The sequence below is a fragment of the Falco peregrinus genome, chromosome 5, assembly GCF_023634155.1.
Source record: "Falco peregrinus isolate bFalPer1 chromosome 5, bFalPer1.pri, whole genome shotgun sequence".
NCBI lineage: Eukaryota > Metazoa > Chordata > Aves > Falconiformes > Falconidae > Falco > Falco peregrinus.
In genome coordinates this window covers 67694256-67712235 of record NC_073725.1, presented here as the reverse complement: position 1 = coordinate 67712235, position 17980 = coordinate 67694256, and the positions used below count along the sequence as shown (strand labels likewise).

Here is a 17980-nt window from a genome sequence, read left to right as displayed (position 1 = left end):
CTGGGGAGGGGTCCCAGTGAGGTTGCCCAGGACCACCAGCGCCTGTTAGTGCCCTCAGGACCCTGAGCTCAAAGCACCGTCTGACCTTGCTCCTTGCTCCAGGACATCGATATCCAAGCTGAGGCCGACAGCAATGGGTGCTGAGCCGGTGGATGGTGTGATGGCTTCGGTCGGAGGGTCTGATCCTGCCCTGCTGAGCCTCACTGAGGTGCTGGGAGACCTCGGGTTTGTCTGTCCTTTCAGAAGGTCCCTCCTGAGCTCCATGTCAGGCTCGGAGCTGACTATCCATCACGTCCCCGCTGCGCCTGGCATCTCTGAGCCCCTTTGTACCCAGCAATAACGGCTGGCACCCCCAACCCGCTCCTCAGCGCCGATGCACCCCCATTCCTGGGTGATGCCAAATGAAAGTATGGCCAATTAAGCACCAATTAAGCACCTGAGCTGGCAGCTGCTGGATGCTCTGTGGAGCTGAGTGCCTGCAAAGGCAGCTGGGAAAGCAGCCTCTTGCCAGAGCCCAAGAGCAGGGGGAAAGGGGAAAAAAAAAAGGAAAAAAAAAAAAAAAAAGGTGATTCAAAGCACTTCCAAGAAAACTCTCGACAAACCTCGCTCACCACCTCAATAATTAGAAATAAAAATTGCACTTTGGGTAGGCGGGAAGAGGCTGGAAGCGGGTGCCAGGGCACCCTGCCAGCCCCAGCCGCCAGCCCGCAGCGCCCCGGGCCAGCGAGGGCCAGCAGTAGCCAAAGGCACAAGACACCCTCTGACCGCTGCTCCACACCTCACCTAAACCCGCAGTGATTTATTAACCCACGGGATGTTCCTCCAACTCAATGCCCAGGATCCACTGGCTGGTCCATCCGGCTCGGCAGGGAACATCCCGTCCTGGCAGGTCCCCGAGGTCACCAAGGCAGCCACGTGGTGCGCCTGGGTGTGACAAGACCCAGAACGGGGCTTTTACACCCCAAAAACGTAGTTTTAGGCTAGCGGAGGTTTGCGTGTCCGAACAAAAATAAACCAGCTTGAAGCAGGAGCAGGCACCACGCCACAAGGGTTTGGCCCGGGTGAGCAGAACATGCGGAGATTTATGTCGCTGGCAGATCCGACCCACTGCCAGGGGCTTTCTGTGACCGTTTTGTTCCTGAAATCGCCGGATAAATGCCGAGTTGTTGCTCAGCACAGGAATTAGCGGGAGGTAGGCTGCCTTCCCTGGGAGCACCCAGCAGACCCCGCGGGGTCAGCACCCACGGCCAGGGGTCCTGGGCACCTTTCTGCCCCTCCTGCTCCCTCCCTGATGAAAAAAAATTGGGTGACGGGACCAGCCTGACCCCCCTCCCCAGCCCAGGGCTGCCGAGCAGCGTCGTAAGCAGCCTCGCCAGAGCTGCTGTTGTTTACCTGACTGCAGCATCCCCGTGGGACCGCAGCCGGTGCCCCACTATCCCAGGGACAACCCTCCCCAGCACCCGCGGCTCTGGCATCACCCCAGGCTTGGCCCCATTGCAACGGCTGTGGGTGACACCGGCCCGAGGTTGGGTGCTGAGCGGGTGGGTGGGTGCGTTGGCAGCAGCCGGCTCGTGCCTCCTCCTGCCCTCGTCATGCCGGAAACACTCCCGCGCCCCGGCTGGCTGGATCACAGCTCTCTAAAGCCTCTCGGGGATTTTTTTTTCTTTCCCCATCTCCAAGGACATGCCTGGGCCGTGAGTTTCCATCTGCTTGCCCTGGTTTTCCACCCGTTTTGATACGGCTCCAGGTGAAAAAGTGCCTCCCCCACCCCAAAACGCTTCTCTGTGCCCAGCATCCAGCCGCAGCGCTGTTAGAAGGGGCTGACCTGGGCTCCCCTCTGCTCCACGGGGTCCACAGGGAGAGACGCAGCTCCTGGGACAGCCCCGCAGGACCCACTGGCAACAAGCCCCCCACCGCACCCACTGCCCACTTGGGTCCGGGTTGGCACCCACAGGTGCTCCGAAGCGAGCAGGAGGGTGGCAGCTCTTGGCACCTGCCGCCCTGAGGTGGGGGGCCACCATCCCACGCACCCCCTCCGCTGTGTCCCAGTACCTGCACCGATCCTGCCCACAGCCCCCGCTGAGCTCCTGCCACCGCAGCACTGAGCAAGCGGACGGCTGCCACCCGTCCTGCCCCACGCAGGGACCGTGGGGACAGCCCATGCCACACCTCCAGCCCTGGCCTCTGCAGGGACCTGCCTGTCTGCCTGTCCTGCCCTCCTGGCTGCCTGCCTCCCCCTGCCTGCTGCCCGCTGCTGCCCGGGCCCCCTCGCTGGGCACCCCCCCGCCCCCCCCCCCCCACTTGCTGGCAGCCGGGCACAGCTCAAAATCAGCCCTGATTTATCGCCTCGGTGCAGCTTGGTTCAAAACAACCCAGAGCTGGTGCTGCAGGAGCTGTTCCCATGGGATCTGCCAGGGGATGGGGACACGGGGACATGGGGACACAGGGACACGGCCACAGCATCCCGGCGGAGGGGCGGGTGGTCCCAAAATTGGTCTGAGGGCAGCAGGTGAGCCCAAGCATCTCAGGTAGCATAGGCAAGAGAGCAGGCAGGTTTGGGCAACGGGAGCACTGGGCTTTACTGGGGCTGAACTGGTTTTACTGGGGAGCATTCAGTTCTCCCCAGAGCTCCTGGGGTCTGGCAGCAGCTTGGTGGGGCTCGCGTCATGCCTTGAAGACCGAGGAAGGTGGGAGTAGGGGCCAGCTGAGGAAGAGGAGGGTGAAGGCACAAACGAACTGTGAAGCCCCCGAGCAGCCCCGAGGTGACAGCACCGGGACCTCAAACCCAGCTGGGGACAGAGGCTGCCTCATTAGCGATGAGCTAACGAGATGAGAGCCAGCCCAGTGTCTCCCGGCTCTCCCATCCCGCCCCGCACTCATCCCACATGCCTGCAGAGAGGCCCCACCATAGTGGTCCTGTGTTAGCCGTCATTAGATTAATTGCTCGCTGCAATTAACCACAGAAACCCGGAGGCAATTAACCAAGCGCTGGCCCTACAGTCCATAAAGCATTTACTGCGCAGTCATGAATAACTCATTCAAGGTCCATAAACACCGCAGCTGCACCATGTCCCCGTCCCCCCACGTCCCCACGTCCCCACGGGGTCCTGGGTGATGCTGGCCACCACCCGCCCCGTGCTGGTGTGGAGGGATTTGGGAGCTTCCCCATCCCTGGGCTGCTCCTCACCTCCTGAGGAGGGAGGGGGGACCCTCACCCAACCCTTCCCCCAGGGGCTGGTGTTGTGAGATGAGCCAAATGAACGAGTTATTGTTAATTCTCATGCAAAGTTGGTGAGTAGTGGCACATGTTGGTTTGAAGGGATGTTGAAGGTGTGTGTCCCTGCTCCTCAAAGGGGGGGCGTTGGGCTGGGTGATCCTTAAAGGTCCTTTCCAACCCAAGCCATTCTGTGATTCCATGGCATAAAATGCCGAGAGGGCAGGAGGGGACGGTTTGGTTTGGTTTGGTCTGATGGTCTGAGCAAACGCCAGCGGTGGGAGCGGGCAGGTGCTGGCACAGGGCTGGGACTGGTGACTCTCCATCCATCCTTCACCGTGTCAGGGTCTGGCCGCCCCTGCTGGGAGCCATTTTTTGCATTTTTGCAGCCTCAGACCACGACCACTAACGTTAACCCAACCCCCTCTCCCAGTACAAGGGGAGTTTCTCGCTTCCCACTCCCCTTGCCCATCACCTGCCTTTTGTGCCTGCTCTGCCCCCGCAGCTCCCGGGGGCTGATGGCTGGTCCTGGAGCAGCATCTGTGAGGAAATTCAGCGGTTTGGCCCTCAATTGCCATCTCTTACCTGCTGCCCCCTCCCTGCTGCTCCCTCTGCACCGGCCGCGTGCAGCGCCGGAGCCCCACGAAGACCCTCGGCCAAAGGTGGCACCGGCACCACCAGGAAGGGCCAGCAGCAACTTGGGCATGGCAGGGACAGGTCCCAGCCCCAAACCTCCGCGTCCCCTCGGCTTTCGCAGCTGCTCACTGTTTCTGGCAGCAGCAGGCCGGATCCGGAGCAAGGAAAGGGATTTCCACATCCCACTCGGTGTCCCCCCACAGCAATGCGCAGCGGGTGGTTTCGGGTACCCGGGAACTGATAACGCCAGTGGAGAACGGCTGAGGTCACCCTGGAAACCGTGGCCAGCAAAGATGACATTTTTACCAATCAATGGCCCCCTGCAATTAGCTGAACCTCCCTTGGTGCAATTAAGCGAGCGCCGGGAGGCTGCGCCCAGCCCAGTGCTGGGGCAGAGGATGCTCCTCCAGGCGCCTCGATGACCGTCCCGGCGCGTCCCTCGCTGGGCACAGTGGCACTTGGGGGGGGGGGGGGGGGGGGGGCTGCCTCACGGCAGCAGGTACCAGACCCCATGTGTGCTTTCCTGTGCCTGCAGGGAAGAGTTAAACTGCTGAGCCTGTTTTTTTTACCTTTGCTTGTGGACCAAGGAGCTCCAGGTGCCCCGTTCCAAGCGGCTGAGCAGCTACAAAGCTCCATTTGTTCCGAGAAAATAATAATAATAATTTAGAAACGTTCCCCTGCAGGACAGGGGTTGTTTCTCAGCCTGGGAGCAGCCCCCGGCCTCGAGCCGGCACCTCCCCAGGCTCCCGTTAATGCTCCAACTTTTGGTCCAGGCTCGGCCGCCGGCAGAAGCAATGGCGAGAGCCGTCACGCCGCGGTGGGTGGGCAGCGCTGCCACCAGGCATGGCCACTGCACCCCCCGAGCCCCCGCACACCCTGCCCTCCCTCCTGCACAGCACTCACAGCCTCCTCTTCCTCCTCTTCTGCTGCCGGCCACCCTGCAGTCACCTCAGGCCAGGGGACAGTCCTGGGATGGAGACATGGCTGGTCACTGGTTTCTTGCCCACCAACAGCCCCTGCATCCCAGTCTGCCCAGTTGCCCGCTCTCACCAGTGGCTGGAGGGTGCAGGATGACCCCAGTCCCTGTGGTGACACCAGCATCACCCACCTCACCCTGCTGCAGCTTTAGGGCTGGGAACAGGGACCCCTGTGTCTGGGGAAGCACTGTAATGCGCCTGCATTGCAGGGACTTTGGGGGTCCGGGGCCATGGCAGGGGCACGGGCACCCCCCACTGCCGCCCTGGGAGGAAGGGAGCAGACCCCAGGTCCAGCCAAGCAAAAGGCTGGAGCGAGGAGGAGTGTGGAGGCAGCAGATGCACAGGGGCTGCTGCGGGGTCCCTGTCCCCATCAGCTGTGGCAAAAGGGCCTCACCACCCTGATGTCACCACGTCAGGAGCTTCCCTGCCTGCCTGAGCCTTGGGACCCCCGACACATGATGGATACTCATCCCCCTGCCTCGGCCCCAGCCCTCACTGGTCCAGACAAACTGTGGTAAAAAGCTTTTTAAAGAGAGGATCGATGAGTGTGGTCACCTCTGACCCGCGCTGGGTGGCTCGGTGGCAGGGTGTGACACAGATGCCCTGCGGGTGCCCCTCGCCGGGGGAGGATGCTGCAGGACACAACTGGCCTCCGCACAAACCCTGTTAGCATCTGCAAACGCAGGGCTGCATGTGATGAGCTGCCTGGTCTCAGCTGCAGAACCACAGGGCTTCCCTGCCGGCTGGTGGCACCTGGGGGTGTCAGTCCCTTTCTGGCACCCCTGCACGGCAGCAGGTGACCTGCGAAAAGGGGACATCGAGGGAGGAGAGGGACCAACCACCCGCAGAGGGATGGCCCCCCAGGAGCTCAGCACACCCAGAGGTGGCTAAGAACACGGGTCAGCTGTGACTTTTACAGCATCCTAAGGAACCGCTGCCATTGCCAAGCCATCACGAGCACGTTAAATAAAACACATTGCCAGTGAGGTCATCTAATAGCCTATTATTTTTTTATTTGAACTTTTTACCTTCACCTCTTCCTCCGTGCTGAATCAGCTCCTTCGCTTGGCACTTTAATTCCTGCCCCATTTGAGAGATTGATACGGGCTCTCGTGGGGAGCCTGCTCGGGTGGCCAGAGGCCGCCGCCGCTCCTGGGCTCTCACCCCAGCTCTGGGATGGAGGCAAGAGGAGCCGGGAGCTGCCCCGGTGCTGCGGGCACCGCAGGGTTCAGCCCCTGGCACTGCAGGCACCGCCTGGTCTTGCAGTCCTGCGAGGCTGGGCACGGCTGGGGATGGTTTCCCCCCTGTCCCTCCGCTCTTGGCGCAGGCTGATGTGCCGCAGAGAAGCGCGGACCACCGAGCTGCAAAGCTGGTGACAAGCGCTGGGTGACGGCTGGGCTATGCTGCAGAGCCACTCTGTGAGGACACGGAGGGAAGAGCAGTGGCTGCAAGCTGAAGAGATGCTCCAGGGAAGCCTGCCCAGGCCCTCCCCGCCTCGGGGATGGCTCCAGCCCCCATCCTCCCCAATCCGGCCGCAGGCAGAGCAGACCCAGACTCCAGAGCGTGCATCTAGTCAACACCCTTTTATTAAAAACAATTACAAAAAGTTACAGGTTACAATAGTTATGTACAACCCAAAAACCTCTTACCAACCACAAGCCTCTGGTTTTACAGTGTTATGGTGCCCAGGGGTGGAGGCAAGGGCAGCCCGTGGGTCCGGCTCCCACTCCGCCCCACACCAGCCGCACGGGTGGGAGCTGTCAGCCTTCCCACCAACATCCCACAAGCCAGGCAACACCCCCCACCCAAAAAAAACTTATTTTCAGGGGTCCCAGCTGAACCGTGGGGAAACGAGTGAGGTCCCCTGCCCTGGCAGGACACATGCCTGGAGGAACACGCCTTGCAGCGACATTCCACCTCCCCCGAGGCCAGGCACTGGGATCAAGTCAAGCAACCAGCACCCCAAGCGGGACACCAGCACCCCAGATCCGCGTTAGAAGTGTACTGGCTTTTCTGGGCGAGGCGGTGGTTGCAGGAGAGCCAGGGAGCTGGCACTGCCTGTCAAGCAACAGGGGAACCTCAAGGCAAGGGCTGGCTTTGAAATCTAACGTGGCTGCACAGTAGATTGGCAAGCTGTTCCAGGGACGCTGTCACTGCAGCCGGGGGTGAAGATAAACGGGGGGGGGGAAAACAAGGGAAAGAGGCAGAAGCAGGAACAAACCTTCCCTCCCTGGTTAGGAAGCACTGAACTTTCCGTCTCTCCCAGGGCCTGGGCAGGAACAGCGTCGTTCCCTGCAGGCGATGGGGGGAGAGGGGGACAGCACAAGGTGTCCCAAGGCTGCTGCACGCGGAAGCCCCATGGCAGGGAAGGAGACGGCAGCGCTTGGCAGAGGAGAGCTGGCTGCGGCGTGCCCTACGGAGCGCTGGCAGGGAGCTGCGCGGCCTGAATTTGGGGTAAGCACCAGGCTGGGAGCCCACGCCACTGCCTGCCAGAGGGAACACGGGAGGGCTCAGCAGGAACAGGAGCCCTCGCAGTCCCCATGACTCCTGGTGGCTTCAGGAGGGCCTGGCAGAGGTCAGGCACTGGAGCCACATCCTCACCCCTGAGGGCAGCAGCAGGGCAGGGAGCCCCCCAGGGCTCGCACACACACCAGCACCCTCCAGCCCCCGCAGAGGGGCCCGAGCCGGACATCCTGCACATGGCACATGGCACACAGCCCAGCCCTGCCCCCACCTCCGCGCTGGCCACCAGGTGGGACAGGTCAGCAGGATGTGCTGGGGCCACACGGCACAGCCCCAGGCTCTGAGCCCAGCGCTGCCAGCAGGGCTACAAAGCAGCAAGCCGGACCCAGGTCCAAGAAGAACCAAAACCCAGCAGCTGCCCTGCCCCGCTGCCACCAGAGCAACACAGCCAGCTCGCGCCAGGGACGGGGGCCAGCACCACACCAGCCACCACAGGGAAGCAATGCCAGTCCTGCTGGGGAGGGGCGAGGTGATCGCTGTTCTAGTAACAGGGCTGAGCCGCTGCCTGCACCTCAGCTAAAAGCCCTCATCTATCAGGGACCACTTGGATCTGCCCTGTTGTTCCCCCCGACAGCAACAGAGCCTGGGCGAAGAGAGACCACCAGAGCCACCCAGGCTGCCTGCGCTCCTGCCCCCGTTGCCACGAGTGTGAGAAACACTCTCAAGTTGCTTTTGTCCAGGGGGCCAGACAGACAATAACAGGGTCTTTTGCTCTTCTTAAAGAAGAATTTGTACCTATTGCTTTTGCTTTTGCCTGCATCAAGTCCCTGGTATCAGGAACAGACTGGTGGCAAGTCCTGCAGGCTGCAGGGGCCACCCTTAACTGCAATCTCACCTGCACCTTGGTCCCCCCCAAAACCTTGATCCCTACATACAAGCTTGCTGGAGACATGCTGGAAGCTCAGGGAAGGACAGTTTGCCCAAACCCACAAAGACACGATGCCTGCTCCTCCCACTGTCCTCCCCAGCACAGCTCCTCTCCTGGAAGGCTGCAGGCTGCTGCTTGGCTCTGGGAGCCCAGTTTGTCCTGGCCCCACCACTACACACATGGCTCCCTGAGGTCTAGGCAAGGGCTGACACTTGCGGTTTCCCCCCTTTGCAGCGACTGCAGAACCAGGATGCCAGCCCTCACTGAACAGATCCCCTGGATCGCAGCAGGCAGTAACTCCCTTGACCCCATCACATTCCTCTCCGACCTGCTGCTCCCACCATGCGCTCTCAGAGACAGCCTCCCTCTCCTGCAGCTCTGGCTTTCTCCTCCACAGTGGGACTGCACTAGCATCTCCTTCCAGATGGCTTGATCCTTGGCTCTTGCCACCCATCGCTTGCCATTCACACACCAGCTACGCAATCCACTCACTTTACAGCTTCCTGCCAAACCTTCTTCCACCTCCCCCATCCCCAAACATTGCGGGAATCTACCAGCTTTGGAGTACAGAGGCAATTTAAGTTACATTTGGGGAAAAAAAACCACAAGTATCTACCTTTAACTGAACCAGAAAGATCCTTCTGCACATACCCAACCTACCTCTAAAAGCTTCTCCTAGGAACCAAGAAGTTCTCTCTGTTTGGGCTACTCAAAACCACCTTGCCATGCCTACAAGGCAATTGTTTACCACAGAGTATCCCTCAGGTGGAGCAAAGAGGATCTGAGAGCCACTATCTGGACACAGAGACCTGCAAGCAGTGAGCTGGTGCCGTTCAGCTATGCCAGCAGCAGTTCTGAAGTCCCATAGATACCTGTGAGTGCACGGGGAGTCTGGGGTAGCATGCTGCTGCGTACAGGTGGACAGTGTTACTCTGAGCATTTATTGCACTGCTTCAAAGAGGTGGAGGAGGAACAGGAGAGAGAGAAAGCGCAAGTCATCGTTTCACTTTAGCATCTTCTTTGATCTTCCAGACCATCAGCTCCATGCAAGCTCTGGCATCCTCGCTGGAGTCGTGCCCTTCCACTGGGGACAGAAAGACAAGGGTGGCAGTTAGCACCTGGGCCCAGGCAGCCCCGCCACGGCGTGGGGGCTGCGGGCTCACAGCACAAAGCACAGGGGAAGGCTTCTGAGACGAGGTCCTGCCTGACACTGCTGGCCCAGCTGCTCACCGCCCTCTGCCACAGCAGCCACAGGTGTGGCTGTGATCACCATGGACCGCAACAATGGATGTAAAGTAGAAGTTCCACTAAACACAATTTTTGCTGGACTTCAGCCTGACGCCATTCCCTTGTTTAAAGTAAGGGCTGAAGTCCTGCCGGCCCATAGGCCCTCAGGCTATGGGGTAGCCAGTCAGAGAGGCCTCAGTTTCCCCAGCAGTATGTTCACAATGTGCACAAAGAAGATGGAAAGGAACATGCCGTGCTTCAAACAATAAGGTCAATTGCAGTTTGCCAGAAAGAGAAGGGAGGGCACGACATGGCCTTGAGAGAGCTACCTCTGGCCTTCCCACACCACTTCTCTGGTCCCCACTCAGCACAGAGAGGGAAGATGCTGCTGGTCCTCAGAACAGGGCTCAAACTGAAACTGTCTGTGGCAGAGACTTCACATGTTGGCCCATTCACAGCTACTGCCAGACATTATGCAGGGAAAAAAAAAAAAAAAGATGAGGAGCAAGAGGATGGGGCTGAGGGAAAGCAGAAGAAGGCAGGTGCAAGGAGTCCACACCCAGGTGGGACAGGACAGGAGACCCTCACTCTCAGCTCCTCCTTGGTCTCACCATTGTCTTGGATGATGCGCTTGAGGTAGTCTGCCATCAGCGTCCGGAGAGCCCGTTTGTAAGGCAAACCCAGCCGGTGGGGAAAGACGATTGCAGTATCCACCACTGTGCCATGAATAAGCTGGAGGGAGGGAGCAGGGAAGAAACATGCTTATTTTCCCTCTCCCACGGGAACAGACACTCCTTAGGATTAACCATGCTAAAGCAATCTTCCGGTCAGCCTCTCAGGCTTTATGTAATGCTGTCACCAAGCTCCAACCCAACCAGTCTTGCAAGAGGCTCTGACTGAATCAAAGATGACTCCTCTTTGAAAGGTACACACAGAGGCTTCCCAGTGCTCTGCCAGCCAACACACCTGCCCTCAAAGCCCTGCCTAACTGCACATTCAAAGCAGCAGGAATTCGGGGCTGATTCAGTTCGTGTAACCCAAATGACAGGACAGGTCAATCCTTAACGCCCTGGGCCCGGAGAAGGTGTCATACCTCTGAGAGTGTCTTTCACAACAAAAATCTAAGCCAAAGAACCAGTTACAAAGCTTGTAACAGCCTTTCAACTGCTTCAAGATGCGGACGGCTGTGGGAAGGATGTGCAAGTCAAAACTGTACATAACCCACCGTCCATCCCACCACTTCTACAGAAAAGGCCTAACTTCAAGATGCAAACCAGCTGGAAAACCTCCAATCTGTCAGCAATGAGTCAACAGGAAGTTTTTAACCAGCACCAGTTTAGCAAGGATGAAATGGGACAAGGAGAGCTCGTACTCCTGGGCATAAGGAACACAGTGAAGGGGAGGGAGGCCCTGCCTGGTCCCAGGTCTGGGTCAAAGTGCCTGGGCACACAGGAAAGAGAAGAGGTTTGCTGTCCTCTAGTATGAAGTGTCACGGTGGAGGAACTGAGGATGCTGAACAGGTCAACGCGCTACTTGCCCTGCAGCAAGGGGCCCTGTGGAGGACCAAAAGGGCACATCTGACAGAGCCCATAAACATGGTATTTAAAAAAAAGCCAGCTTATCCTAGTTTCTTACTCTCAGGCTAAGACAAGATTAATCCTCTGCGGTCAAGAATATGTTGTTCAGTGAGAGCTAAAGGAACATGGGTGAAGGCAGTCCCACATCTTGAGTACAGGAGTAAAATGCAAGGTCTGAGATACACCTGTACACCCGACCAAAAGACGGCTCTGCAAGTCTCGACACTGGAGGACTCAGACAGGACCCTGATAATCCAGTCTCCTCCTCTGCCTCGGCTCTTCCCAGGCAGCAGCTAATGCTGCGTGACAATCCGTAACTTCGTCATTAATAGTTTCATAGCCCAGCTCTGTAAATGCCCAAGAACAGCTGCAGTTTAACAGAAACAACCTGCTACGCTCTTCAGAGTATAAAACTGCCAACATTATGGATAATCTCTCCTAGACTGCAGTCAAGTTTGGCACCCACCCAGGCACAATGATAATTACTTATGTAGATCAGGAAGACTGAGGAAACAGGATAATACAGCTTTAAATAAAAATTGAAATGCTATCACCATTTGGAGCTTGCCACGGCCATTAGCGAGATGTCAACTTTACTGCCACAGCCTTCAGACATTACGACTTGACATGCCACTGCCTGTCACGCTCTGCTATATTGCTCTCGGGTTCATTCTCTTGGCAGTGTCTGCAATGCTAAGAGAAAATCATGCCTCTAAGAGGCCAACACAGTCATCTTGTGCTGATAAAACTGTAAATAATTTTTTTATGATGATGATGAACTCTCTGAGAGGATGGAATAAAGGGTGCTATGGAGAGGTAAAGCACTCTGCAGGCAGTAAAACCTCCTGCTTCCAAACCGTGGCTGCGAGTTGGCAGCCACAGCTTCTTCAAAGAAGCTGCAGGACAAAGAATGGACGGAGGAAGTTCTGCCTTGTGAGTACACACTAAAGACTCAGCCCCTGCCTGCCACATGCTTCTTGGTGACCCTGGACAAGCCTCCGGGGATCTATGTTCAGAGTGCAAGGGGAGAGGACAGACCTCCCTCGTGGGACAGCAGAGATGTGCAGGCTAGGCTGACAAGGGCCCGGCAGGAAACAAAGACAGATAAAAGGTCGAAATAGCTTGATCAAAGTAACACCACAAATCACAGCAAACCAGGCAGAGAAAACACACATTTTAACATTAGAAGAGAAACCATGAGAACTATCTCCAGTGGCAGAGACAACAAAGAGGCTTGTCCTGTTTCTAAAATTGTTACTGTGAACACCCAGAGGGCACAGCCTCCCCTGTGCCCTGACCCTGGCTGAGCACACCTTCAAGCCACTCAAAGGATGCTGACACCAACAGAGGATTCTTGACTATATGGCAGAGGTGAAAGGCAAATAAATCCAGATCGGTCCCTCCAACAAGCCCTGTTCTGTTCACCCTCCCTAGTCACCTCCAGCGAGGTCTGTCACCCTGGGCAGTACCAGTCACTACAAGCTAGGGTGACACCACGATTGACACATGTAACACACTTTCTTGCTTTTCTACCACAGGCAGCTTCCCACTGGCTCAGAGACAAGACAGGTGTACTGTGTCCTCCTGGTTCTTGGAAATAAACGGTTCCGAAATTCAAAGGAGATCTATAACGCACCCCAGGGTGGGAAAGAACCAGAGGGAGGTGTAAACGCAAGACCAGCAAGTTACCTTTAGTGCAAATAAGTCGCTTTCCAAGCTGTGCCCTATCAATATGGTATCTGCACTGAACATGTTCAGTAGGACGGCTTGGACATCCCGCAGGGTGATGCTAGTGTTCTCCAGGTCCTCTTCTGTCACACCTGAGAATCTGCGGAGCAAGTGCAGAAAGGAGGGCTTCCTTCAGTACAGGAACACCTCAAGGCCCAAAGTATCTCAACCGTTAGGAAGTGGTGGTCAGTGGAGTTTCAACAACTGTTCCCAGATGTTCCCCCAAAGTTCCTGATTCTGAGCACAGCCCTCTGACCCGAGGAAGACTGTCCTTACCTGGTGTTATAGTCCACCACCTTGGTGTCTGGTTTGACGAAGGTGTCATATACCACTTTCAGGTCAGAGTTGATCACAGTTACCCTTGTCAGCTCCAGTCCTTGCTTGGTGTAGCACTGTGAGCAACAGAGCAGACATGAAGACAAGTGCAGGCCAACCACAGCAGAGCCATTCAAAGTGCTGCAGCTCTCAAAATGTAGCACATCAGTGTAGCAAGGCCAGCCAGCAAACACTGCAGAAGATGGGCCAGCTAGCTACAGCTTTCAAGGGTGCACACAGTCCCCAAACGAAACACACATTGCTAAAACTAATTAATAAAAGCTAATTTAAATGTACAGGACCAACATGATTTAGAGTCCACAGCAGAAAGGAAAAAAGATGGTAAGGACACAGAGCTTTCCTTCAGCCATTTGGATCACACCCTCAGACTTCCGCAAAAAGCTTTACATTGCTTGTGCATTGCCCCCATTGTTAGAGACCCACCATTTCACAGTCTAACGCGTAGATTCCAGGGTAGCCTTCAGTTGTAGGCAACTTCTCGAAAGTCTTCACAAAGCCATCAAGGCTCTCCTTTCGCCCATCGTGGACGTGTTGCTTTAAGGTAGTGGGGTGGGGGAAGGAAAAAAAAAAAAGACAATTGTTGATGGCAGGAACAAGAATTCAAAAAGTTCACTTCAACAGAACCTCTCACTTAAAGATTTTTTTTTTAACCATTTCTAAAGGTTAATGACGAGTAAGTTTTGCTTTCCATTTGGTCTGAGTTTACTGCAACAGCAAACATGGCCATGTGCAACCCTGATTCCAAAGCCAGATCCTACCGGCATCATACTGACAGCTCACATAGGAACAAGACATCACACATCTAGGGGCAAGTAGCTTTCAGCCTTCAGTTCAGAATAGAATGACTCAGAAAGGGTCACACTGAGGTCTTACACTGATCTAATTCCAGCTGTGGTTCCTGGTTTAGCTTGTGGCCAAGACATGCTCAGGTGCAGGATTCTAATCCCAGCCATTCTTGCTTGAGCATTAGGCATCAGGTGAATCACAGCCCATAGACAGCACAAGAAACTGGTGTAACGAAGTACCAGAAAGCATCAATGTGTGCGTACAAATAAAATCCACTGTATTCCAAAACCAAACCGTTCACAAAAAGGAGCTACTGCCTACCAGCACTAGAGGCAATAAATACAGAGTATTTCTCAACCACTCTTCATTATCCCCAGCTAAAGCTCTAGGGTCAACATGATCCAGTACAGAAGAGCTCCCCAAGCTAGCAGGAAAACGCAGGCAGTGATTTCACAAGTGGCTTAAGTCAACACAAGACTAAGCCGCTGTTGCAACAGGCACTCCTACCCTCCTCTTCTCCGCAGCCACAGATCCTACTTAACTGGTCAGCCTGAAAACCTTCTTTGCATGAGGTTTTAAACTGGATGATTGCATTGATCCAGTTAACCTGCACCAGGGGGAAGCAGGAACATACAACCAAGCGCAAGGCAGAGGCTGCAACTGCCCTTTTGCCCACTAACACTGTTTTAGGTCAAATTAAATGCTGCACCACACCCAGAGGTGATGCTCTCTTCTCCCTCACTCCCCAGTGGGACTTTTTGAGTTGTTTAAGTCTTGTCTATCCCTAAATCTCAATGTATTTCTGCACTATCACAGCAGCCTGTGTACAGCTTGCTTCATCGTGATTCTCACAGACCTCACCCTGCAAGGAATCAAACTGTACTTGTTCATCTCAGGATAGAAAGGCTGGAGAACTGAGGCATTTGTAAAGCTGAAACCTGTAGGCAGAGGGATAACCAAAGCAAGGATTTGCATATTTTCCTGCACAGATTGTTACTGCAGGTGCAGCCAGAACACAGAGAGCTGCATCATTTGAAGTTAAAAAGGCAGCTGGGACAACACTGAATCCAACCTCTCCCTGTATCCAAAGCCAGCAGTGCTCAAAAGCTGCAGGGTTTGTTGCTTCCCAGGAGCAAGAGGCCACACTCATCCATTCTGCATCTGTGCCCGTGAATCTGACTGTTTTGCTGAAGAAATGGATAGAGAAGATTACCAAGCCAACAGATAGCAAATGATTCTCTCCCTTGCAGCTTGATTCCTTCCCTCCCTCAGTAATACAGTAACTGGGCAGTGAAGAAAAAAACCCACGTGTTTTTCTACGTTATCTGATGTTCTGCAACTGTCCAGCTCTTTCTTGCTGAGAGGAGGGCAGAAAAAGTTGCTTCTCTTTTTCAGACCAGAGAAAGCAGCAGACTCCGTTATCACAAAGAACAGCAGCTCCATCCTGCCATCTCCTGCCACACTGGCTAAGTGCAGCACAACCCAGACAGGCACATCTCAAACGTGTTGGGAAGGAAAAGACACAGACATGCTTTTCTAACCTGCTACAGATCTAGCTACTTAGAACAGTTACTTATTACAAATATTTGCTGCTTTCAATGCCCTCCTGTTCCAAGCTCCCCAGTAGCCCAAGCATCCCAGTATCTCACTGCATACTCTCGTCCTGAGCAGGCTTGTGGACTCCAACCTTAAATCTACCAAAGGATGCTGTGAAACTTCCTCATTTGGATGAGAAAACCAAGAAAGCCAGAACACAGTGATATGTAGCAGCACAACAACTAGGAGGCAGATGCGAAAGGATGCCTGAGCCCTGGAGCACTGGCGACATGCTTCATTGAGTAAGAGGCTATTAGGGAGATTGTATGTTTCTTAAAAGGCCATGAAGTTTTATGGTCTACAACAGTCACGCAAAAACATGTGGAGAAGTCATGTTTTCATAGCCCCATCAATTTCTTCCAACTTCCCTGCTGGATGTTTTTGGGAATGCTGATTAAAAAAAGATCCTGATTTCACATGAGAAAGAAACAGGAGAAGTAGCAGCCTGCCTGATCCCATCCACGCTTCAGACTGTGCAGGGTGCCCGTACAGACAATTCTTCCTATTTTAACGAGCCTTGAATTCTGCCCCAGAATTTACTTCCCAGCTCTAGTTTTGGCCGGAACAGGAAGGGCAGGCACCTCTCCAGAACTGACAGCCAGCCTTGCTGGCCCTGTATTGCTTGAGGTCTTTCAAACAGTCTGGGAGCCCTTCCCACTGGGCCTGATCTTTTTAGATCCCCTCTCACTTGGTTCTGCACCACGCTCCTCTCCCTTGTGTGGCAGCTGCCAAATATAAAAATGCCACTGAAACAAGTGACAAGAAGCATCCTCAAAGACCTGAGGGAGAGGCAAAAGGTGGATTGCTCCCTTCAGAGTCAGTGGTTTGAGGACTAGTGATGCCAGGCTGGGAAGCCAGCTCTCCTGTTACCTAAGGGGGGGGGCGGGGGCGCGGCGGAAATAAGCACCTGTGCAAAGGTATCCCGAACAGTGTGCAGCTCTATCACAGGGCCAAAATTTAATTTCGGAGCAGGTTTTTCACTCTGCTTTCTAATGCTGGGATCCCTTCCCCTGTTCCCTCCTCAAGACAAGTAGTTACAATGAGTTACAACAGGCTCTTTGTGGGGGGTTCCTCCCCTTAATACAACAAAGCGAATGCAGCAAACAGAAAACTATGAAAAGACCGGCTCTCCAGCGGGCATCTGGGAAAGGAAAACATGGGAAAAAGGTTTTGGCACACTGTTGTCAAGGCCCCGAGACTGCTCCTTAAAAGGAAATCCCTTATTTCTCACTTCTTCTGTGTTTCCCTAAAGAAGTCTGTATATGAGCTCTTGCTGGGCAGCTGAATCCACTGGCATTTGCTCAGAACAAATGAAACCACCTCACTCCAGAAAGCGGAGTCTCTTCCTTCCTGCCAAACATGGCATTTTCCTACCTTTGCATAGCAAAAGATATTTAAGAAGTACTTGTTTCCCCCCCTTAAGGGAAGCCACCATTCTTCTTAAGGCTTAAGCACCGCTTACACAGCCTGTAAGAAGAGGACAAATGCCACCAAGAATAAGGTGTTGCCCCATAACTTACTTTAGCAACCTGGCAGCCTGGTGAACCCACAGCTCCTGAGCAGCAGCTGTAATGTGTCTCCCATCCACCTGGCACTGAAAAAGCAAGAGATAAAAGTCAAAGAGTCCTGTTAAAAAGAGATCTAAATTTTAGCTCTCACATGCAGAGATACTGTGGGTGACCACAGCAACAATAATGTGTTAAACAAAGGGGGGAAATAATTGTGTGGATTCATGCACAGCAATCTAAAGAGTTTAAGTCTCTCATACCCAGCCGGACAAACTCCAGAAGCCACCTGGCTGCTCTAACAGAAAACCACAGCAGAGCTCAGACTAGGTTAGTGTCTTGCTGCGAATGAGTTCAAACCAAGACCCCTGAACTCTCCTGGGCAGTGACAGATGTCTACTGCTCCCAAAGTCAGCCTCCAAACAAGACTGGTTTTTTTTCAAAAAGCACAGGAATGTTTGGTTTTTCATTTACTTTTTAACTGAAAGATGAACAACCTCTGCTCCAGCCCCAGTGCTGCTCTTTGCAAGGGTATTTCAGCAGCAGCAGGGCCACCCAGTGACAAAACTAGGAATTGTCACAGCCTGTGAGCACAAGCCCCAAAAGCCACAAAATAAATGTTCCACAGCCACTCAAACTCGAAGTAGACTCCGCGTTTGGAGCCAGAGCACAGCTCGCATGAAGCCAGCCCTCTGTGAAGAGATATACCTCTCTGCTTGCGCAGCCTGCCCCAGTGATGGACACACTCCTCTTTGCGAATGCAGCTTCCAGAGGCTGAGACCATGTACTCAGTGCCACAGCGACAACAAATCCTGCAGGAAGCTTTAAAACAAGACAGAAGCAAGAGTCACGTCACTAGAAATCCTTCACCTGTTTAACTTGGCCAAAGCGCAAGTAAATCAGAATCACTCAAGCCCCAAACACTGGTGAAACTTTTTCTGTTTAAAAAGGATTCCAGATGTTGTTTCAAATGCCCGTAAAGACACAGCAATCCCTCTGAAAATGCA

At 54.6% G+C, this 17980-nt stretch overlaps 1 protein-coding gene across 3 annotated transcripts in view; it reads right to left on the bottom strand.

Annotated features, from left to right (window-relative positions):
• Window positions 1-6395: 6395 nt before the first annotated feature.
• Window positions 6396-17980, bottom strand: part of REXO1 (RNA exonuclease 1 homolog) — a 40535-nt gene continuing 28950 nt past the window's right edge. For all 3 annotated transcript variants that reach the window (XM_055804741.1, XM_027791552.2, XM_027791553.2), the window contains exons 10-16: window positions 17682-17795; window positions 16989-17062; window positions 13510-13620; window positions 13027-13142; window positions 12712-12850; window positions 10057-10177; window positions 6396-9302 (exon numbers count right to left, since the gene is read on the bottom strand). In XM_055804741.1, coding sequence (XP_055660716.1) covers window positions 9214-9302; window positions 10057-10177; window positions 12712-12850; window positions 13027-13142; window positions 13510-13620; window positions 16989-17062; window positions 17682-17795 — 764 coding nt within the window. In that variant the 3' untranslated portion in view covers window positions 6396-9213. The remainder of the gene's footprint in view (window positions 9303-10056; window positions 10178-12711; window positions 12851-13026; window positions 13143-13509; window positions 13621-16988; window positions 17063-17681; window positions 17796-17980) is intronic.